At 45.1% G+C, this 24,133-nt stretch overlaps 1 protein-coding gene across 12 annotated transcripts in view; it reads left to right on the top strand.

Moving 5' to 3' along the window:
* Nucleotides 1-24,133, top strand: part of LOC149330416 (ral GTPase-activating protein subunit beta) — a 69,188-nt gene that overhangs the window by 41,172 nt on the left and 3,883 nt on the right. For 9 of the 12 annotated variants that reach the window (XM_089560960.1, XM_089560970.1, XM_089560967.1 and 6 more), the window contains 12 exons: nucleotides 3,194-3,334; nucleotides 7,681-7,907; nucleotides 8,797-8,907; nucleotides 9,532-9,724; nucleotides 10,809-10,897; nucleotides 14,262-14,386; nucleotides 15,098-15,268; nucleotides 16,305-16,377; nucleotides 16,859-17,026; nucleotides 18,089-18,227; nucleotides 20,086-20,241; nucleotides 21,122-21,373. In XM_089560960.1, coding sequence (XP_089417086.1) covers nucleotides 3,194-3,334; nucleotides 7,681-7,907; nucleotides 8,797-8,907; nucleotides 9,532-9,724; nucleotides 10,809-10,897; nucleotides 14,262-14,386; nucleotides 15,098-15,268; nucleotides 16,305-16,377; nucleotides 16,859-17,026; nucleotides 18,089-18,227; nucleotides 20,086-20,241; nucleotides 21,122-21,373 — 1,845 coding nt within the window. The remainder of the gene's footprint in view (nucleotides 1-3,193; nucleotides 3,335-7,680; nucleotides 7,908-8,796; nucleotides 8,908-9,531; nucleotides 9,725-10,808; nucleotides 10,898-14,261; nucleotides 14,387-15,097; nucleotides 15,269-16,304; nucleotides 16,378-16,858; nucleotides 17,027-18,088; nucleotides 18,228-20,085; nucleotides 20,242-21,121; nucleotides 21,374-24,133) is intronic. The other 3 variants (XM_089560961.1, XM_089560966.1, XM_089560969.1) reach the window with 1 other exon arrangement.

The raw sequence follows: 24,133 nt of genomic DNA on the forward strand, positions 1-24,133 counted from the left end.
AGGAATTTACAGTTTTAGACTAGATATTGAAACGCATTTGGCACATTTTATATTCGTCAGTGTGTTCATAAGAAGTAATCTGTGATTGTTTATTGCCTGTAATAAGAAGGTACAGTAGTAATTGGCCTCTGCACCTACAGTGGGCATAATATACAAGAGGTATTTATTCCTTGCAATATACACTCCAAGGGGCTTTATATGTTGCAAATCTAATATGTAGCCTAGTGCTGCATCTGAAGTATAAAGAATTTTTTTTTCATTCTCATTATGCCTACTACATATGCATCGATGATTTCTCACTAGGCTTGTCATGTGGCTTTCATAAAAATGGCTGGTTAGGTCGCAAATTTTGTCTAGCAACTTCACAGTAAAGGGTCCGTGCTGTTAGATAGCAGCAAATATAGTAATATGTTCTATCAGTTCTGGGTGAAGCATAAAACTTTACTGAGCTCACTTTCTCAGCATGAGCTTTTACAAGAAAGTGGACTACTAACTGGCTTCTCTCAACGTCATCTTTTAAATTGAATGCAGAGCATTGGCTCTTTGTCCTGTAGAATCTGCTGTGTGTTACAGCTGACGCATGTGTTTGTGAACTGTACTGTTTGATGTCACTGGTGTTGAATGGATGAAGTGTTAGTGTCGTGACTAAAGAATGCTAACACCTTCGGTTCGTGTTGCTGGCTGAATTCTATCATGCCGATGTCGTGCTAAGTAGCATTGTCAGTCTCAATTGTTCTTTGGATAGATTACCCTCTACTTTGCTTGCATAAAGTGCCTTAGAAGTTCGCAATGGTTTTTACAGCTCTTTTACTTTCAGATCTGCCTGTTATAAGTTCACACGTCATGAAAAATACTTTGCATTTGTAAAACTAGAGCCGGACGCAGTCAGTCATGTAAAGACTTCGCATTTAACTTCGCTCTTTCGATCTGGGTGACATGGGTGACGAAATACTAGCCCTGTAATTGGGCCATAATGTAAGTTGAGTGTCAACACTGCGCAAAGTACAAAATACAAGTTCTTTTATTTTTCAGCGCTAGAATTTTAACCACATTGGCTAAAGTGTATGTGAGACTTAATATTGCATGGCTCCGACCTGACGTGCATTAAATTCTGTGTAGAAGAGCATGCATCGTAGCATCAAAATTTTTTTCATTTCGAGTGAAACATTGTCTACATAATAAATTGTACCTGAGCATTGTGTAATTGCATTTTGCATTTTGCTCAGTGGCTTCCCACTGTGATGCAGCAAAAACAAGGTTGTGTGCAGTCATTCTTGTGGCTGCTTGTACGCAAGTTACCCGTTTCCTGTTTAGATGTCATGTGTTTGCTGTATAGCCTTGTTCTCCCCAAGGTGTGCATGGTGTCTGCGGAGATTGTGTGGGTTAAAAGATGGTTTTTATGTGTACTGACAGAAACTGTCCCTGTGTTGCTGCCTCATTCTTTGCATCTGGTCTTGTTAGAATGTAGCAGTAGGAGCTGAAATGTGTGCTATCAAAACAAGTACTAGTACTGGATTATTGCCGGTTACTAACTGTGCTCCAAGCACTCTCACTCAATACACTGTATTTGAATATAGTTTGTATGTGACGCTGAATACATCATAGGGACATGGCATTAATGGAGATGACTTCTTTATGGTTTAGAAAAGTTCCCAAGAGATGCAATGTGCTTCAAACAGTGGATCTGATTCCGAACTCCAAATGTGAACACCTTTATTGTTAATCGATAATTTAACGTGCAGAGCTGTACAAACACATTAGGAGACCTATTAATGTGATCGAATTTCTTCAACATGTTTCCTTGCACTTGAGATGACTGCAAATGTCGATTACTATGCTGTAAATTTCTGCTAATTCATTAAAGCCAATACTAGCACTTACTAGATGAGGACTGCAATTTTTTGCCACTTGCGTAATTTATTTTATGTTTGAAGCCACTTTCCTTTATTAGTAAACTTATGTAATGTAAGTGTGATGCTTACTTATGGTGGTAGTTAGTGTGTAATTGTCACCCTTTCTCTCAATGATTGACATCCTGCTTCCTCTGTGTGCTGTGTGTGTTTTTTCCTGCATGTGTCTTGCTTTGTGTTAACAAATTCAATCTGTTAGCACCTATGCTGTCATTGTATAGCTGCATTTGAACTGTGTTTTTAAGGCACGATAAGTATACTTATTGAACTTCAATAGTCGCCACCTGGTATATTAGCCACAACTGTGCACATTCCAGATGTTTATTAGTACTGTACTTATGTGCAGGTCGTAATCAATTTACTTTGCTCATGGTCGCAAGATTTTCTAAATAGACTGGCGCAGTATTTCACACAATTCAGCAGCCTTAATTGTGTAAAACGAACGTGTGCTTAATTTTTACAGTCAGTTTTCAGTAAGTGAAACTTGAAAGTGACTGAAGATTTGTTTGAATTTTGCAGTTTGAAATAACTTGAGCCTTCTAATACAGTTTATGGGACTAGCTTCAGTTTAAATAAATGAACAATTCTAATTGAGTTTCAATTAAAGGGAAGCTGAAACGGTTTTATGAGAATTCAAGGTTATTCAAGAATTTGAATCTATTAAGCTTCTAGATAAACCATGCAAAGTATTTTTGCACTAGCATTTAAAATGGTGACATAATCGTCGATTACAACCGCGACAATGTTTAGGCTTCTCCTCACTACGTTGGAGGAGTGCCAGGAAACTCGGCAGTGACGTCATTGTTGCCGAAATTTCAATGTCCGCTGCTTACACCTGCATGTCGTCAGATGGCGCCAAGCAATGCATTGTGAGCTTTACCTTCGATGGCATCGGTTTTCTTCCATGGAATAACTGTTTCTTCTCTAGAAACGTAGTGCAGTCATACATGACGTCATTATCGGGGCCTCTGCCCGTCGCTGTGCACTTCAGAGAAGCCTGAACGTGAACAACGACTTTATTCGGCAATTACGCCACCATTTCAGATGCTAGAGCAAAACGATTTCGCATGCTTTACCAGCACATTTCACACATACGGCAACCTTAAACTCGTCGAATTCCAAAACTGCTTTAGTTTCCCTTTAACGAATGCGTAGTGTATTAGTGGCTGTTGATGCCGCTGAAGCCACATGCTCGGAAGCAATTATCGGGCCTGTCTAGTCAAGCGAGCGAACCTACTTTTCATTGGCTGTTGTCTAATGGCGGCCCATTTTTCCTCTCCTAGATTCGGCCAACGCTCTGTTTGTGCGTTCCATCTACCTCGTCTGCCATCGCCTGATTTCCTCCTGGAAGAATGACCTGCATGTGTCCCTGGCCGCTCTCGAGGTGCTCTCCGGGCTTGCGAGAATACGCCAACCGGTACAAGGTGAAGGCGCTCTCTCGTTCTTGCTTTTTTGCGAATTCTTAAAGCCCTGCATTTTCTTGCTTACTGCATGCAATACGAATGGTGTGAATCAAATAGTTGTTGTCTCCACTCCTGAAAGATTATCAAATCCTCAGATTATTAAGGCAAAAGCCTTTAATGGCTCATACTATCGTCCGTTAAAAGCGTGTCGCATGCGTTTAATTCGGGAACTAAAAAAGATAGAAGAAAACCAATGGTTGCTTCAGATAGAAGAGGAAGAAATGAACCTAGAAGCCAAGTTTGATGACTGTAGCTTAATTAGTTAATTAATTGTGGGCAAAAATGTCGAAATTGCGTCGAAACAGCGCGGACGTCGATATAGCCAACGGGAACGGTGTGACGTCACATTCACAGAAAGTCGTCACAACATAGTGAAAATTGTCACAGAATGGTCGGAAAAATGTTGGATTTGTGTCAAATTAGGTGCAAAAATGTGCATTTAAGCATAATGGACACTTAAGATCCGCGAAAGATGTATAACTTTGGTATCAATATACCCACGGAAATGGTGTGACATTACATCCACCGGAAGTCGTCACGGCATAGTGTTCTCGGCTTTTGCCTCTCAACACTTTAGATGCCAAAGTGTCCTCGCAGTTTTTTATTTATTTATTATTTATTTATAGATACTGCCAATTCCATCTGTGATTATTACAGGAAGGGCAGTTATAAGATTGTCAAGCTCATATAACGTAACAGAATGAGCCAGGTTTGGCAACTTGTTAGTGTTAACAGCAGCTTGTAGTGGTTTGGATAACAGCGTAATACATCGTGAAAAGGAAGAATGGGTTTACAAATGCACATATTCATATTATTTATACATTTTGAAAAAAAAAAAGAAAGACAACTAGATCACGGACAAAACTCAGGTTTACATTTCCCCAACATAATGTTGAAAGCAAAGCAAACATGTCAGCTCCTAGAGATACTACGGGTGAACTGCTACATCAAGCAGGTGATGGAATCATGTTGAATTCAAGCCTTCACTTCATAAGCCTAGGTTTGTGTGCGCAGTTTCACAGGGTTTGGACCTTCAATAATTTATCTGAATTGCCCATTTTAATTGCGCAGTGATATCACTTTTCTCAAGAAATGCACCGGCTTTTTTTCACGTTTCTAATGTGTAGGTGGCCAGTAATAACTAAGTGCTGTGGGGTTAAAATGGGGGAGATAAACACGTATTCCCCATTTAAGCGCGGCTGACTCAGTTCAAAACCGCGCGGACCCCACCCCGTGGTCGCGTACGCTACTGAGCGCACGCCGACCACGGCGGGCCTTGCTCTACGGGAACAAAGGAACGACACACTGGCTGACACAAACAAGGCATTTATTGCTATAGCAACAATAACGCCAGCTAGCAACAAAATACACTGAGGAATCTAGGATGTCCGACTCACCAGCACGGCTACGAGCGAACGTCCGCCCACGGTAGGGCAAAGGGATAAACTCCGAGGCCCGACGGAACGAGCTGAGGGGAAGAAGTTTCCACACGAGGACGCCCGCGGCCAAGAGCGGAGCTTTGCGCGTGAACGTCCAACACGCTTCCCGATGCGGAGCAGAAGAGACCTGGCCTTCCCCCGCGCGCGAGCGGCCAAACACGCCATCCGTGGCGCTGCTGTCGCTGCGACGCGAGCGCCCTCCCCTGTTAGCTAGAGTAACCAAACTAAAGGGAGTGCTTTTCGGGGGCAGCTAACAACAGTGGGGTGCAGTGCGGGAAAGTGAACGCAGGGGACGAAGGCGTCCCCACAGTGCTTGAAGTTCGGAACTTCTATCCTTCATTTTCGCTGCGTGGGCACTGTGGGGTTATGTTGTGTAGGGCTATTGCAGCTGCCTAAAGTAGCTGTTGTTGCAGTCATGACGCACATGATGATGTAGCAAATTCTTCTGAGTTGCCGCAGTCTTTACTGCGAAACAATTGGCTTGTAAACTTTCAGTGTGGGAGTACCTATAGCTCAATTCCTTTATGTAGCAATGACCAGCTAGCCTCATTACTACGTTAGTTCACTAGTGTAAATGCCGGTTGTTAAGGGTAAGAGCATTAAAGGCATCGTGTTCCTGGTTTTTGTGGATTGGCATGGCTAGCATATGCACTGAACAGTCCAGAAGAAGAGCGTAGATAATGAAGACCAGCAGAAGCTAGAAAGGCACAAAGATGACGGTTTCTCAGTCCAGCGCTGGCATTTCAGCCACAGCACTCAACTTTGTGAGGGCCGCAGCCTTCAGTGGTGTTGACGTAGTATGTCGTAACAGAAAACTCTGCTTTCATGCACATAATGTGATCATTCGGGGTTTCCTTAGTTTGCCTATTTCTGCCCAGCTGTTTGTCTTGCATCCCCTTTGCTCCAGTGTTACTTTTGTGTGTTTTTGGTCGACAGTGCACTTTGTAGTTCCTGTTTTATATTTAATGTAGGTGACAGTGCAAAAGATATATGATGGCATATATAGAAAGCAGTCGAGGTTGGCAGGGCTCATTTTTTGCCTGTGTGTGGTGTGGCTGATTGTTTTTTTGCTTTTCTTCAACAGATCTTCAAACTCTTTGTAAGTACTAGTCGGCATGCCTTCTGTTACTGTTTACAAGAAGCCCACTGTTTCTCTCTTTCTTCTTTCATTTCCACTTTTCTCCCTTACCTTATGGCACAGTTCCACTGAGATCTGGGAAAATTACTGTGCACTTTCTTTCCTCAAAATCTAGTTTTCAATTTTCAAAATGTTGCAAGACTTTGTGCGACAAAAAAACACAGTGCTGTGTTTTCTGCAGTCTGTTTTCTGCATAAACCTTCTTATATGGCTCAGTGGTTTTGATGCTCGGTTACTGAGCCAAGGGTTGTGAGATTGAATTAGTAGTAGTAGTAGTAGTAGTAGTTTATTTAAAATAATAATAAAAGGGAGGAAAAGAAAGAAGCACCCGAGCTGGGGCAGCGGAGATGAAGGGATAGCAGGCAGACTGGAGAAATGAGATGAAAGAGGTGAGGGGACAGGCAGAAAGGATATAGGGGGGGGAAAGGGGTACAGTATAAAAGTAATCTACTTACACTATAACATATGTACAGGAGAGATTGAATTCCAATCATGCCAAGCTTATTTTGATGGCGGTGATTTGCAAACAAGTGCCTGCACTGTGTGATGTGAGTGCATATTAAAGAACTTCAGGGGGTCAAAATTAATCCAGGGCCCTCCTGTGTGCCATCTCTTAGGGATGTTAAGCCTCACTGGCACACCTTACCTTTTAATTGCTTAAATAAATAAATAAATTGGTTTTATTATGAAAAGAAAAGGCACAGCAACTGTTTGACTTCTGGGTGGGCACCTCAGCCATGCCATGGAGAAAGTGAAAGAACGAAGACAGAAAGAGGTGCCCGCCTTAGTGGAGGGCCCTGATAAATTTTGATCTCCTAGGGACCTCTAACATGCACTGACATTGCACAGCACACGGGCATGCCTCATGGTTCCGCTGCAACTCTAGATCTTCATCCACGATGTTAATCGCCTGCGGATGCTGTTTTATGAATGCTCGTGGGTAATGTAATGCGAAGGCAAGATAACCGCTGGCTTTTAAAGGCAAACATAGCAGGGGGCGGCAGAAAGGTAGGTGGGCGGGTGAGATTAAGAAGTTTGCGGGGATACGGTGGCCGCAACTGGCAGAGGACAGGGTAAATTGGAGAGACATGGGAGAGGCCCTTGCCCTGCAGTGGGCGTAGTCAGGCTGGTGATGATGATGATTTGTAGCAACATAGCATAGTGGGCGAGTTGGTATAGCATCTTTAAGGAACAAAACAGTGCAACGAAAATGAAGGACCAGAAAAAGAGAGACACGAACACGCGCTGACCTACGACTGACTGTTTTAATCGGAAGACCGCATATAAATAATCTCTAATCGCTGTGTCACAGCCTAACGCCATCATCGCAAACTACTAACATAAAAGGAAGGGAGATAACAATTGCCGGAGTAAGCACCTACAGGCTCCCACGTTGTTCCAACAGATATATCTCGCGCTTAGACAAGGCCACCGAAGTGCTGCTCACACATGAGTCACCTTCTGTGAAGATATGATATGCCTGTACTACTTCCCGTACTAGTTGCTCTTTATGACGATAGAGCACAACAGTGTTGTCAAAGTACGCAGTGCACAGGCAGGATTTGCAATGTGCAGCCAATTTTGGCGAACAGGAGCCTCCCAAAGAACTAGCGTGTTCCAACAGGCGTTCATTGAGGCACCTGCCTGTTTGGCCCACGTAGAAATGATGATGATGGGTTTGCGATTATTGAGCCTGCGCTCACGCGCCTGTTCTGTCTCCTGGGATGCAGACTCTCTGGAGTGCCCGCGCGCCGTCAAGTGGATCTGCGACTTCATCGTGTACCAGTGCCAGCGGCCACCACAGCTGCACTCACGCGACCTCCACTCGACCATCGTCGCTGCCTTCCAGTGTCTCACGGCCTGGCTCATGGCGCACCCGATACTGCTCCAGGATAAGGAAAGCATGCACCATGTTCTGGAGGTCGTCGAACTGGGCATCTCGGGCTCCAAGTCTCAGGTGAGCCGACCTCTGTTTAGTATGGCCGCACTTAAGGGCACACTTCATGGCATTGGTGATGTCGGCGTAGAAAAACAAAGGAATGCAAGGGAAGGAGAGGAGGAAAGCTGAGCAGTGCCGCACCACTTCCTTTCTTACATATCATGGATCCACAGCGCGCCCTGTTTGCATCGGCGTGAACTAGTGCTTGTGTCGTTCGCGCATGGCACTGTCTAAGTGGCTGTGCTTATATTTGTGCCAAGATCATACTTGGAAGAAACAAAAGAAAAAAAAGATATAAATGACTGAAGATATATACTCTGTGCAACACAACATTATGCTGTTGCAGAATGTTGCGTTACGCAGGCGTTGTAACAGCTGCATTACATGAATGTAATAAAACTGGTAGACTTATTAAGAAAAATTTAGTTTCTACATATTAAAATTAACAAATTTAAGATGGCTGATGAGTATCTAAGAATAATGAAACTGCATACAAGCATACAAGTACTTAGGTGCCTGTATCAGTAGTGAAATTCAATGCTTCTCCATCACTTCTTAGTGCACAATGCTTTGAGCATAAGAAGTACGAGCTAAGAAATCTTGGGCTATTCTGCATTTAGGATTAGGTTTTGCATGAAGTTGTCTTCAATATGGCCTCTTGCATCTGTAGAGGCTGGCATTTTGACCTTGTTTGGATAAACACATCCGAAAAGGGTGTTCTGCAATGCTATAAGGAATTGATGCGGAGTTGCAAGCATAAATGAACATCACGTACATTCTTACAATCTACATCAAATGTGATATTCCAGGCATTACAGGGATGCGACAGTCGAGCTTTTATGTTAGACATTGGGGATTGTCTGCTCAAGTGTGAGCGCTTTAATTGATCGTTGCGTGTGCATTCCAGCCCAAAGTGTCCGATGTGCCTCAGTTGAAGGCCGAAAAGGAGCTCAAGCCTTCATCTCTGCGTGTCCGAGATGCCGCTGAAGCACTGCTGTCTTGCATGATGGACCACGCGGTGAGGAAGCCATTTGTGGCTTGAGCTTCATCATGTCTTGTTTATTATGTAGCACATGTCATGACGGAGTTACAGCAGGGGTCTAATTTGTATGTGCTTTGTTCTGTGTAAAGGTCTGCCTGTTTCTTTCATGTCTGAAATGCGTTGTTTTGCGATAATTATTGCTTTAATTGGTTTGGTTTGGTTTATTGGTGTTTAATGTCCCAAAGCAACTCAGGCTATGAGGGACGCCGTAGTGAAGGGCTCCGGAAATTTTGACCACCTGGGGTTCTTTAACATTGCTTTAATTGCTCGATTGAAGTTAAGGGATTTTTTTTTTTTTTACTGGCGTAGGACTATAATAACAGGCCCACCTGAAGTCTGGCACAGGATTTTCCTATTTTACCTGCAGTGGAAGCTTTGTAGTCTGTCCCTTTTATTTTCCCCATTTCCCATAAAATTTAGTGGGCCTCTGTATAGCATAATACTTTTCATTTCCAGCTTGTAAGTGTCTGATATTTATAGCAAAAGGGATTAAAGGAAGAGATATCTGCATTCGGAAACCAGTCTATCTTCCATGGTTCTTGTTTTCTGGCACACAGGACTAGTGAAACACTGAGCATGGCCTTCCGTTGCCCCCCACAGGGCTACTTCCCCAAGTTGGCCGGCCCTGAGACGCTGTCTTCCCTGCTCGACGAGGAAGCGCTGCTCAAGTTTGGAAACGCGGATGCCACGACGTCATCGCTGCCGGAGGCCGTGGGCAGACACTTCCGCTACTTTGTCGCCCAGAACTCCGCCGTCATTGCCGTCTTGGAACAGAACCTTGGAAATGACCAGGGTGAGTTTGTTTGCCAACTATCCTTTATACCAGTGGGTGGAGGAAACTGCACCTCTATTACGCTGGACGCTGTGTTATGCCTTCAACATAAAGGCCTTTAGATTAAAGCTCTTATTGATGTAGGCCTTTAGGTAAAATACCTTTAGGCCAAAGGCCTTTAGGTTAAAGGCTGTATGGTAAACGCCTTCCGGATCAAGGCCTTTAGGTGGCAGCCCTATTCCTAAGCGTGTCGCTGTGGCACTGGCAATGTCCTATTGTTGTGAGCATTTAAAGGCAGAAAAAATGTGTTATGTTTAGGGGCGACTGGCTCGAATAGCCCTTTTATATGGACTAATGGCTCCTTTGGCCTTCCGCGGCATCAGCAGCTGCCCTGAACGGCGAAGCTCCAATCTCTGTAAGATGTAAATTTGTAATAGGGGCTGCTAGACTTTGTCTTCAATCGGGAACTGAAGATGCTTTCTTTTGTAATTTGTTATTGTAGCTTAAAGGGAACTAACTGAAAGAAATGGAAGGCAATGGAATCCCGAAGGAGCACTAAAAGCGCTATTACAAAGGCAGTGGAATCTAAAAGAATGAGCCCTCCACTTCGTCATCCCTCACAGCTGAGGTGTTGCTGTGGTATGTTTGTTAAACTCGATATAGTGCCAACACAAATGAAAGCAAGGCAGTGAAATGTATGGGAAATCAAAAAATACCTGTGATCACCCCGCAGAATTCATGGAAATTCGAAGAAAAGCTTTGTGGCACATTGTCTCCCGTGGCCACATTAGTATTTTTGTTGATTTCTTTTCCTGGGAGTCAAACGGGCACCTGTCCTTCACTGCATACACAGTTGAGCAAGTACATTCCTTTGCATATGTATGAATGTTGTTGGTGTCCTGGAGGCCATACTGGAAGATGGACTATCCGCTGGACAGTTGGCATCGTTTTCGACGACTTCCTGGCTTTCCTTGAAAATTGGATTCGCTTTGTATCGTGACTTACCCACATTGTTGAAACCAAAACATAATTGTAGACTGTGAGCACTATTCAGCTGTGACATTTATAATGCTTTGTAGTTTTAACCAGGCAACCATCAATGCAGGAGCACTCCCAACTGTGACGCTTTTGGTGAGGGTTCCATTTGGACGACACGCGTGGACAATGCAACTTCGGCAGCTTCCGCGGCACAAGGTGGGATTTGGTTTCTTTGTTCCACATTATAAAAGAAAGGATGGAATGAGTGTGAAATCGCCAATAACTGCTTGATGTGTTGTGTGCGAAACCACAAAAGGAGAGTATTGTTTCCGCGAGCATTTGGGAGGTACCGTATTTACCCAATTCCAATGCGCACCTTTTTTCGGGGAAAATACGTCTCAAAATCGCATGCGTGTTGGATTCGAGTGCAAACCGAAACTGCCCCATAGCTGCCCATCGTCATCGCCATTATACCATGTGGGAGCTCACTAACTGCTGGCAAACGTTTGCTCGTCGTTTTTTGCGTCGCAGGAGTCGTTTTCAACCGGTGTGGCGCTTGTCATTGGTCGCGTGCGTAGCGACCACGTTCACGGCAACGGTATCCCGTGGCACTGCCACGGGCCAACGCCTCATCACTGCCGTTGCACGATCGAGATGCGCGGCTCGAAAAATATGTTGATGAAACAATGGTTGTCAGAAACGCGTCTCCAAAAACGATGAGAGTCCTTTCTGTTTTGCGGCCGATTCTCTGACAGAGATTACACCGTCCGCAGGCGGGGCACGCCGCGCCGCTGACGAGGTCGTGCATCATGCCGATCTCTCAGATAACAGCGCTTCCACGCTCGTTTTTACGCTCGTCTTGGCCTTCGAAGATCTCTATCTTTCGCTGAGATGCACTGACGAAGTCATGGATGCTCCGCAAGAAGCTTGAAGGATCCAAATAATGCGTCGCCGTTGCCGCAGTTACGCCTAGCAGCAGACGAACCTCCCGTCACTGGAGCTCTCCGCTTGCGCTTGGGGCGTCTTCCTTTATACTGATGCTTTGTCAGGAACTTGTGTGAACGAAAATCTCGTTTCTCAGTCACATCCATAGCGGATAAAGGAGGACATCCCGGGCAGAAGCGTTGGTTCACGTCTCGGTGGCGGCAGAACGAAGAAAGAGCGTCTGCGTCCGACCGTGCGGTGGAATGCTCGTAGCCAATGGAAGGGCTCCGATCGTACCACGTGATTTGAAGGGCCAGTCGCGACGCTCGACTCGGGCGGAAACAATCTTTTTTTTTCGTATTTTTATCAAGAATGCGAGATGGGTAGGCCTACTTTCCCACGAAAATTCAAGAGCGGGCGACGCCGTGGAGCGAAATGCCGCGTTCCCAAAATTCGGTCAAATTCGCACTTTCGCGAGTGCTTTAATTGCATTTTTTACTAACTTCCCCTTGATTATCGGCTTTGATTTTTTTATAAATAAAAGAAGAGGCTTGGGGGAATACAAAACGCAAGAAAATACAAAATCGACTTTATCGAAAAAATAGCGTTTTTTTCACCCGCATCTCTCCTTAAAATATAAAAACAGTTGCAAATTATTTTCATTCGTGGAAGTTACATGCACGTTAGAAGCGGGGCTTGTAGTTTTTTTTTTTCATTACCAATATCGGGCGCGCGTTAGAATCAGGGCTTGATTTTTTTTTTTTTTTTGGTGCCGTAAATTGGGTGCGCGTTGGAATCGGGGGCGCGTTGGAATTGGGTAAATATGGTACTCCAGGTCGGGAATAGCAGCTTATTAGTACCCCTCAAAAGAAAAGTACTATATAGCAGCCGTGTCTTACCGGTACTTGCCTATCGGGTAGAAGCATGGACGCTAATGAAAATGCTGGAACTTGGAATTGAGAGGACAATGCAGCGAGCTGTAGGAAGGAAAATGATAGGTGTAATGTTTAGAGATAAGAAGAGAGCAGAGTGGGTGAGGGAACAAATGAAAATTTCTGTGTTGAAATCAAGAAGAAGAAATGGTCATGCATGGGCAGGGCATGTAATGCGAAGGCAACATAACCAGTGGTCTCTTTGAGTGATGGAATGGATTTCAAGAGAAGGCAATCGCAGCAGGGGTTGGGAGAGGGTCGCGGAATCAGATTCGAAAATTTGCGAGGGTAAGGTGACCACAGCTCACAGAGGGAAGAGTTGAGAGATATGGGAGTGGCCTCTTTCCTGCAGTGAAACTAGTAGTTAGGCTGATGATGATGATGATGGAGACAATCATGCAAGTTTCAGGTGTTGGTATGTTGAGACGTTGATTTTGTGTGAGAACTTTGAGTTGATATGATATGATTGAAACAGCGCAAGGCCGAAGGCCAAAAAAGAGAGCAGAGGAAAGGAGGAAAAGGACAACACAGCGCTGAACTAGCAACTGACATTTATTTGGCACGCTGCGCGTATAAATACATTCAGGCACCAAAATAGAAAACAACGCATAGAACAATTCATGCACCGGGAACCCTGCAAGCAAACACAAACTAAGAAGTGCGATTCAGGAAGCGAAGTTCTTTTTGTGATAAAGACACTGAAGCAGCACTTACACATGTATCACCATACTTCTTGATATTCGAAGCCTCGATAATTTCCCGGCAAAGCTGGTCTTTGTTCCTTGCAACAACTCGGCAAAAATTAAACTGGGGTGCAATCACATTCACGGCAATGCATGCTAAGATTACGAGACTCTTTGTTATCTACATTGTTGCGGTGCTGCCTGAGCCTATCATTTAAGCACTGTCCAGTCTGGCCAATATAAAACCTATTACAGGTTAGAGGAATGGAATACACGACATTTTTTTGACACAAATTTGCATTCATGGTTTTTGGGGCAATCGGGAAAAGTTTTCCCTGGGTTGTTGACACGCATACACAAGCTTGATAACTTAACGGGGGCCGAAAAAACAACAACATCCACTCCGACTCTTTTACCAACACTTTTCAAATTATGTGATATCTTGTGGATATAGGGAATGGCTGCTACTCGCTTACTTGTTTGACGTTCAGAACTGGCGGAGCATTTCAGTTTCTTCAACAAAACTTCGGCCACAGAAGAAAGCACGTGAAGCGGATAGCCACTAGCAGAAAGCCTCTCTACCTGGTTACTAAAGCTGCGTTCGGTTAGATGTAGACAGGATTTTGTAAGTGCACTCCTGAAGCTTGACATGACAATTCCTCTTTTAACAAGCTTCGAGTGCGCGGAACTGTAAGGTAGCAACGGTTTATTGGCCCTAGGCTCGAAGGACCAGCACACACTGCAAGGTGAAAACTTCAGGCTCAAGTCTAGAAATCTAATTGTGTCCTCTACAGGAACTTCATGAGTTACGTCCAAAGGGGCAAGAACAGCGGAAAATACACCACAAACTTTGGACACTTCCCTACTGATGTCACGGCAAACTGCTCAACACAGCAAAATAATATGCCTGATGGTCTGCTAACAAATGGCTGCTCATTCACTGTTCGTGGTTCTGTTGTACGTGTTGGGCTCCTTGTCTTACCAGTCGCCACCATGTTTGCTCATTAGCCCGAATACTTATGCCATGTTTGTTGCATGCAGTCTGGGTCTCGGAGTGCAGCTGTGAATCCGGGAAGACCGATGCCCTGTTACGAACCAGCAGTTCGAACGCATCCGCCACCGTCCTTTTTCCCCGAGAGCATCGCGGACATTCCTACGTGTGAAATGTGAGTTTGCTTCACAATCGCTGAAGCTTGGCTGACATTGTCTTGTACTACTTCTTTTGTTCATTTTGTGCCCAACAACAAAAGCAATGAACCAATCCTTCCTGCTTCGATTGGCATTTTCAGCTAAAGTTATGATGCTGTTTCTCTTGCTTGGCAGTCAGAGAGCTAAATGTTATATATAGCTGTCTTCACTGGATTGCACTGTTCTGAGGTAGTAAGGTACTGCAACAAGTTTAGGCTAGCACTCCTAGTAGAAATGGGTACTCACAGTAGGTATAGCCCTAATCCTAGTCAGTGTTAATTTGTCAGTGCGTTCAGCTACCGTTCCTGGTCAGTGTCCTTAGTCAGTGTCTGTATATAGTCGGTGTCTTTGGCCGGCTTGGTTTTATGGGGTTTGACGTCCCAAAGTGACTCAAGCTATGAGGGACGACGTAGTGGAGGGCTCCGGAAATTTCGACTACCTGGGGTTTTTTAATGTGCACTGACATCGCACAGTACACGGGCCTCTAGAATTTCACCTCCATCAAAATAAGGCTACTATGGCCGGGATCAAACCCACATCTGTCGGGTCAGCAGCTGAGCACCACAACCAGGGAGCCACTTCAGGATTGGTCGGTGTCTTTAGTCACTTACCCTGGTGTCCCTAGCCAGTGTACCTAGTGTGTGTCCCTAATCGGTATCCCTATTGTTTTCCTCTCATCCCTGTGGCAGTGACAAGAGCATTCCAGATCCGACATCACAGATGCTGAGCCGTGATGAAGCCCAGATGCTGGGCTTCCTCGACCAGCAGGCCAAAGTGGAGAAGAGCATCTGCCGCCGGTGGGAGGAAGCCATGCAGGAGCAGGATTTTCCTGATCCATCTACAGACTGCAATGCTCCCAGGTTTGTTGTTCACAGCGGGGCCCATTTAGCATATAGTCAAATTTGACCTCGTTACAACGAACACGGATATTATGAATTATTGGCTATATCGAACTCTTGCTAAATAATTTCAGCAAACACACGCATTGCTTTTTACATATATCGCACACTGTTTGCCATAAAACGGATATATTGAACTGCTGAGCACCAATCTGTGCCCAGTCGGAAAGCAGGCGGCAGGCTTTGCCTCACTACACAGCTGACTGGTGGTGGAGCGGCAAGTGTTCGCGCCACGATTCACGCTTTACTTCGCTTTGCCAACAGCGCCACAAAAGCTGTAGCGGCAAGAAAGGCTGGTAGCCAGGCAGTCGGCACCCCTTTGCACCTCTCGCACCCGACTATAGTGCCCCGGAACCAGCAACATGGTCGGTTGTTGTAGCTTTTCAGCAGCCACATTCTCTGCTCACGTTGAATGTCACGGAGTGGAGCTGGTGAAAACAGAGCTTTGGTCCTGGCGTCCGTTCTTTTACGCGACACCGCTGTAATGCGAGGAAGCCACCCTAGCTGGCATTTGATTTGCCGCCGCCGCGTGCTACGGTGCTGTGCGGCGAAGCAAACTTAACTACCGTTAACACTCGGTTTTTTGCGGCCTCCGCAATTGCCGCGACCGACTTCGAAACTGTGCTAAAACTGCGGAAAAGGTCTCTCCGAGTTTCCGTCCTTTCGCTGACTAAATTCATCAACTCCATTGCGAGTTTTTTGTCTATACTTTATATTACGAATTTCGGCTATATCTAACTATTTTACGACCGTTTGTCCGTTATGACAAGGTTTCATTGTATTTGTACCATGCTTGACGGTTGCACCTGTCAAGTGCCCGTACTGCAACCTCTTTTTTATCTTATATTGGCATGTCTACTATCTGACAGCAATCTAATGTTAAAATGCACACAGCATTCAGGGCGCTGTAGCTGAGTACGTACTCAATGAAGCTGCTATCATTCTGAGTTCTGTTTTGTTTTTTTAGTGGAAAAAACGTTGCTTTCTGGCATTTCAGTGTCTGTCAAGAGTTCCAGACTGCCCGCCTGTTCTTGTCGCACTTGGGATTTCTCTGGGATGATGTCGGAAAGGTACTTGACCCTCCGCAGCTGTCATTCTTCTGTTTGTTAATAAAATTTTCACCTCGCCTATCATAGAACTCTAGTTATTGGGTATTGAAGCTTCGACTTCAGAAACAGGAATACAAACTTTTCTTCGCATTTCTGAAGTGACAACTTCAAAACCCTATAACTCGAGTTCTACGATAGGCAGGAAGACAATTTTACCCTTATTGCATTCCTCTATGTCAAGAGGACCCCTAACATACATTTCAGCAAGTTCCCTGCAGAAACTTTTCTTGAAAGCTCTTTACGAAAAACTTGCACAACAGTTACATAAGTGCTCAAGGAATTGTTTTAAATTCCTTGTTACAACTGTTTTGCATGAAATAAGTGCACATTTAGAATCGCTGCATAAAATAAGCGTTCCCTGAAGATTTCTGTGCTGTTTTTGCTAATTTCTGGGTTTAGCCTTACAGTGAAAGCACTCGTGTTTCTTAATGCTACTGGCCAGGTGGTGACGGGTAATGGCCAACCTCTGATGGCGCTGAACCAGAACCAGCCGGGTTTCTACAGTGCGCTCGACAGCCTGGACCGCATCTCCTCGCGCACCAACGACACTGTGTTTGTCTTCTACGTCAAGGAGGGCCAAGTGACCCCGCTCGAAATCCTGGGCAATGTGGTGAGTTTTTTGAGCATCTGCATCTCACATCTGCGAGACAGTGGCTTTTCTAAGGGGGGAAGCTGGTCTTGGAAAAAAAATTTTTGTTAATGAAGTAACAATAATGGAATCTTCAAGAAACGTATATTTTTGTGTGCTGATTCCAAATAAATAATTTAATTTTATGTGAAACAAGTCCTTTTACACTTATACGATATGTTATGTAACTTTTTGCCGAGAGCTTTCAATAAATTTTGCTGCAGGACACTTACTTGCTAGGACGCATGCCATTGGCTTTTCTTGACATCAAACTATGCAATAAGGGCAAAATTATTATCCTGCCTATCACAGAAGTTGAGTTACAGGATTTTGGATTTGCCGCTTCACTAACGGGAAGAAACTGATGATTTCAAAATCCTATAACTCACCTTCTATAACAAGCAGGATGGTAATTTGAACATTATTGCATAGCTTGATGTCAAGAGAAACTAACGGCATGCAATCTAACAAGTTCCTTGCAGTAGAATTTCTTTCACTCCCTTGGCAAAAGTTACCTAACATATTGCATAAGTGCACAAGTATTTGTTGTACATAAAATTAAATTACATATTTGGAATCAGCATGCAAAAATGCATGTTCCCTGAAGATTTCGTAGATGTGACTTCATTCATAAAAATTTATTTCTGAGACCCTCTTCCCCCCCTTAAGTGGTTAGTAAGAATAGTTCTGTGCTCTCCTCTTCATCTGCGAGAGAAGAAGAAAAACTGAAAGAACTTTTGCTTAATGAGACAGGAGGTTCAGCGTCAGCTGTTGTGGGGATCATGATGGTTACGTGTGTGTAAGGGGTTTGGTAGCTCACGCGAACTATTGGTCACGTGACCAATAGTTAGGTGTCTCACGAGAACTATTGGTCAGCTGTTGGTCATGTGACCAATAGCTTGGTGTCTCACGCGAACTATTGGTCATGTGACCAATAGTTTGGTGTCTGACGAGAACTATTGGTCACGTGACTTTCTGACGCTGGTACTAGTGTGCGCTTTGCTCTGAGTTGGTGTGACCTAATGGTGTCCCTTTCTTCCGCAGACAAGCAGCCGAAACGTGCATCCGCAGTTTCTCGAGTTCCTGCGATCACTGGGTTGGCCAGTCGACGTGGGAATGCATACTGGCTGGACTGGCAATGTGGCCACATCGTGGAGAGTTACCAGTGGTGACTTCAACATTGGTAAGGAGCTGGGCACAGGTTTATGTTCTATAACACTGTTCGCAGTGTACCTACTGACTGTGGCATCACTTTTCGAGGCAGATATGTAATTGCTTGTCATGGTAAATTGATTGGCTAGTTGGTGCTTCGATTTCACAGAAACGGGATATACTTGGTTGCGTGCAATGCTTTATACTGCATTTGGCGAGATAATGCACATATTTTGTTTGAAATTTACAAGTTTTACTTTTCAAGGCCTATCTAAACTACGCATTTGTGGTAATGCAGACAATGAGCACTTGGAGGTTTCCTGTTTATATGACTATGATTGTCCTTTCTGAGCTTGTGTTGCTACCCGCTTGCGAAGAAACCAAGGAAATAATTTCATTGCAACATTATCAAACCTGATGAGAAATGATAATGTTTATGAAACATGTCACCATGAAATCTGGCACATTCCATCAGTGTGCACCAACTATGGAACTCAGTCATGACGCGTGAGATTGCCGTCCCTATTGAATGTTAGCAATCTATAAAAAAAAAATTCAGTTCTAAAAGCAAACCTAGAAGAAAGCCTACGCCTTTTCCTACATATTTTAAACTTTCATCAACGTGTCACTTTCTCTTGTTTTTCCTAACGTTCTTATTACTCGCTTTGTTATCCTGTATTCACCAGTGCTTTCGTGCTGTCGTCCTCTGTTTGTCTTGCTTAGCTATCATCTATGTATCTGCCTTGTATCATTACCGAGAATGTTTTTATTAGTACATTGTGAATTGTTTGTCTTATTAATAACAGAATTGTTCATTTAGTTTTCAGTCATGACTTTTTATGTTCTGAATTACAAATTTGCAACTGACGATGCCAAATATCGTTTCTACATGTCGGTACGCACATGAATTGTTAAGGGGCACAGACCCCGTCAAGCTGTCTTCTTCAGCTTTTTGTCTGTGCTCCAGAACTCTGTAAAGATGTCGAATAAAGATGAATGAATGAGCCCTGGCCACCCGTTTACACGCTGTGCCCGCTGTTTCCCATGCTACTGATGTGAGCTTCACCCGTGCGCTTCACAATGTGAGCTTCACCCCTGTGTGGCTATTCCGGGACTGGCAGCAGAACGTCGGTAGCCCCCGCTTTGCATGCTCTGTGTTGAGGCTCACTCGGTGCTCTTCGGTGCATGCGGGTGACTTACCGTCAGCATTCGTGGTGCGTCCTCTGCTCCTCCTCGCATGTCGTCCTGCGCTCTGTTCGGTGCAAGCGCGGGCGCTTGATGTTGACTGCCACTACTATTCTGTATGAACAAGGAACCTTTCACCTTAAGACCAGCGCTCTAAAATCAGATATCATACCATATAGATTGATGGTGCCATGAAACGCTTGCTCTTTGTTTCCACCTCTTGGCAGCTAATACATATAGGCATACGCAGTAGTGGTGCTTGCGTGCATTAGTAAGTTGTAAGTAATGACTTTAGGATTAGGTGTTAAGTATCTTTTAGTGCGCAATGATGAAAACTTTGGTGCTATACATGTTAGCAGCATGCTTTTTTGGCATGCATACATGTTAGCAGCATGCAGCATAATATATACACGTTTTAACATCTGAGAGAGGCACATGGGCAATGAATAAGGTTGTCAGGGAGGGCTCTGGATTGATTTCAGTCGGCTGGGATTCTTTAACGTTCACTGACATTGCACAGCACATGGGCATTTTCGCATTTCGCTTCCATCGGAATTGTTGGAGAGACAAACATTCGGTATCGGTCTGTTATTGCACAGAGCACGAAGGCAGTATTGCACAGGTAGTCTTTGGGGTTTTAAAGAAAAGAAGTGGGTCAAGTTTTTGTGACTTCGGACTGCGAAATACAAGACCTCCTTCCACAGCGGACCTGCCGGCAGATCATGGTGGCAGCCTGTACAGCGGTCATCACCAGGTGCTCTACTGGTCTGACGTGATGTCCGAGCTGGTCTTTGTGGTCCCGTCGCCCAAGAGCCTGCCTCGAGACGTTGCTTCTGGCGAGGTCACACTGAGACCTAAAGGTCTGTTGTCCAGTTCGGGGAACTTTAAATGCTCAGTCCTCTGTGCATGCTCAAGTTTGTCCTTCTATGCTTTATCTGTTGTCACCAGTTTTGCGTGCTGTTCCAGACATAAAAACGTGTGGACAGGCCACACGCTGCACACATCATTTTGAATTGCATTTTGCATGTACACCAGCCAGATAGCACTAGGCAGCATTATTGGCTATGAAGTCAATGGATTAGTGTTAGTGGATGGGTCATTTTTCTTGAGATGGTAAAGCACTATTTGGAAGCAGGACAATCCAGACTCCTTTGAATGAATGTGGGATCTCTCAGTTCTGTCATGTAATCTGAATGAAATGGAGATACAGACATGAAACACTAGCTGTAGCCCTGCTGCGTAAATGCATTCCCACCGATTTTCCATAGCTTTTTCGTTCTGTCTAGGTTATCTTTACTTCATCATGTTGGCTTCATCATGTTCCTATTTTTCCCAGCTCACCTGGGTGAAAATATGGCGAGCAAGACCTTGAAGGCATTTGGTTTGGTTTGGTTTATGGGGTTTAACGTCCCAAAGCGACTAAGGCTATGAGAGACGCCGTAGTGGAGGGCTCCGGAAATTTAGACCACCTGGGGTCCTTTAACGTGCACTGACATCGCACAGTACACGGGCCTCTAGAATTTCTCCTCCAAAGAAATTCAACCGACGCGGCCGGGATCGAACCCGCGTCTTTCGGGTCAGCAGCCGAGCACCATAACCACTGAGCCACCGCGGCGGCTTGAAGGCATTTGTAAGTTACAGCTCGGGCAGCGAAACTTGTTCAGCAACCTTCAAATATTTCATTCTCATACCAAAATTCAGTGATAAGGGAAACTGATGCCTTTTTTTTTTCCCTCCCAGCAGCGGACAGCTTCCCTGAGCGGACGACGACCACCATGTTGGGCCCACCGACATACGACAGCATGGCAGGTGGTTCTGAAGGAGTGCCGGAAAAAGCGCAACGTGCCATGTCCCTCAACATCGATGGCACCGAAACGGTGACCAGGCCTGCCCGTTCAAGGCCTGCGCGTCTGCCTAACGTGACGCTGGCCGAGCTGAAGGTCTTGGTCGTGTGGCTTGAGAGCTTCGAGGACCACGTCTGCTTTCCCCTGAGTGAGTGTCCATGTTTCTCAAGCGCGTTACACCATCATCATCATCATCAGCCTGACTACTCCCACTGCAGGGCAAAGTCCCCTCCCACGTCTCTCCAATTAACCCTGTCCTTTGCCAGTTGCGTCCACCGTATCCCCGCAAACTTCTCAATCTCATCCCCCATCTGACTTTCTGCCGCCCCCCTGCTACGCTTGTCTTCTCCTGGAATCCACTCTGTTACCCTTAAGGACCAGTTGTCATCTTGTCTTCGCATTACATCCCCTGTCAGCATGTTTCTACAGTCGTGTTAAACGCACATGCTACATACTGTTTTGATTAAAAAGCAGTAGTTTCCCGGCTAAATTGTCAAATGTCGATGTAATGAACATGGATGTTGCGATTTATTGTCTATATCAAATTTGTCCTAATTTTTTGAACAAAATTATAGAATTTTTGCTTTATATTTCGAACAGAGTTGGCCATAAAATGGATAAATCAAGTGTTGCAAGGAGGCTGGGCACTGATTTTCAAAAATAGGGTTCTTGAGGTAAAGAGAAGCTTTTTGTGGCATAGTAGTAATATACCAGTGTTAGTGGACTTAAAAAAAACAAGTGAATCTTGTGAACTAGTAAAGTGATTAACTAAATGCTAATATAGTTAACTTTTTAAATATTACTGATAAGCACCTGATTGCAGTTAGAGATTTGTATCCGGCCTTCAGTAATAAGCCGTATCAGTTTTTTTAATTTTGAAAACGCGCTTACCCTCGCCATTGCAGCTCAACTAATTTGAACCATTGCTGGCACTATTCAATAACTGCACACTTGTGTGAGGGTAACCTGTGGTTCTTTAACGTGCACTGACATCGCACAGTACACGGGCCTCTAGAATTTCGCCTCCATCGAAAATGTGACTTCTAAAAAGGTAAGTCGAGTCAACCGCAAATGTTGTATTATGACTCATTAGGTTGCTGGCCTCTTCAGTGGTCTGGTTATTTCTAGTATCTCAACATTAAATGCAACAGGACATTAGGGACAATTAGATCATGAGAGGGAAATAACTAGAAGAATAAGGATGGGGTGGAGCACATATGGCAGGTTCTCTCAGATCATGAATGGCAGTCTACCAATATCCCTCAAGAGAAAAGTATACAACAGGTGTATCTTACCGGTACTCACCTATGGGGCAGAAACGTGGAGGCTAACAAAGAGGGCTCAGCTTAAGTTAAGAACAATGCAGCGAGCTATGGAAAGAAAAATGATAGGTGTAACGTTAATGGCCGAGTCACACTGCGGAAACAGTCCGCCAACCCGTCCGACAAAACAGTGTTTTCGTCGGGTTGGCGATCCTGTCACACCGCGTCAACACGAACAGAGGGTAAACGTGTCGCTGTCTCCCGCCAGCCTGTGTTGGCCACATGTGCGCCGCTTGTTCACAAACTCTCTGTCACACCGGAAAAACCACCTCAATCGCGTTCCCCGGCGCTTCTCTGCCTTTGCTCGCGCGCTCTCCTCCGTGCGTGTGCACAACCGCGGAAACTGGAGACACCTTGCGCTGTCGTAGCTACTGGCGGTTTTGCAGAATATCGGACGAACTATGATCGTGCGCGGCGGCTGAGGTGCAGCCTTGCTCGATTCTAACTCGGACGACCAGCCGCCACCGCAGAGAAACCGCGCTGGATGATCGACTGGCTGAGAAGGGCGCCTGAAAGCGTTTTCGAAAACTTCATGCGAAAGAATTAAACACGGACTACATGCGTCTACTTTCTGTGCCCTGTGTCTACTTCTACACATTTTGTGTTTTGCGCTGCTGTTCCACAATGCATTATCAACCCGGCCGGTCACTACAAATCACGCCACAATCTCGGCAGATTCATCGAGTTTGTTCCACGCTCTGAGAGTACTAAAAAAAAAGATATAATTGTACGCATCATTCTTGCAATCAAATGGGAACCCAGTAAAGTTATTCTGATTGCTATCTCAAAGAAACAAATGCAGCACTGCTTTCTTCTTCATCTCAAGTTAAAAAATAGCAGGGCAGGTAACTGGTAACTCGCGCTCACCTGTGAAATACAGTCCAAACTAGCGATCTCTTGAAACACAGATTCCTTCAGATCACACCGTTGATATTTTGGGTCTGTTATATCCCATGGAAAAAGCCTCTCTTCAATCATCGCGATCAGGTCACTTTCCTGGCGGCACGAGTACGACGGCAGCATGTTCACGCGAGCAACTGGCATGCTCGTATGCTGGCTCCTGCTCGGGTGGTTCTAGCGCACAAACCCGTCAAGAAACTTCTGGAACCCGCAGCCGAGGCAGTCCCTGGAACAGGACATTCCTTTTGGCTCCCTACAGAACCGCGTTCGTCAGAAGTGTACGCTTGCTCACAAGAATGCGACGGGGATCGAACGTGCTTCTCCACGGCGGCCGCACCTGCCAGCCGACGGTGGCCAGGGCAGCCTTCCCGTCTGTATGCACCCGCCTGCAAGACGCCGTACCGCAGCAGACAGCATTACCAGGAAAGGAAGCGCTCTTTTTTGCACTCTGCAAACGAAGTTTCCAAGCACGAAAGGCACAAAAGCGGTGAATCACCGCAAAGGGCTTGGTTTGTTCGTGCGGTGTCGCCAGGAAATTCGCCTGGCCGGCGAACAGCGCCAACCGTGTCCACGAACACTGTTTGTTTGTTGTTCCGGTTCCCGGAAGCTTTCATACCGAGGGAACACCCCAGCAACCTGTCTCGTTTCCCTGCCGTTCGTGCAGTGTGACATGAAGTTGTGGGACA

Source organism: Amblyomma mixtum, chromosome 9 (genome assembly GCF_055824585.1).
Source record: "Amblyomma mixtum isolate Tamu chromosome 9, ASM5582458v1, whole genome shotgun sequence".
Lineage (NCBI taxonomy): Eukaryota > Metazoa > Arthropoda > Arachnida > Ixodida > Ixodidae > Amblyomma > Amblyomma mixtum.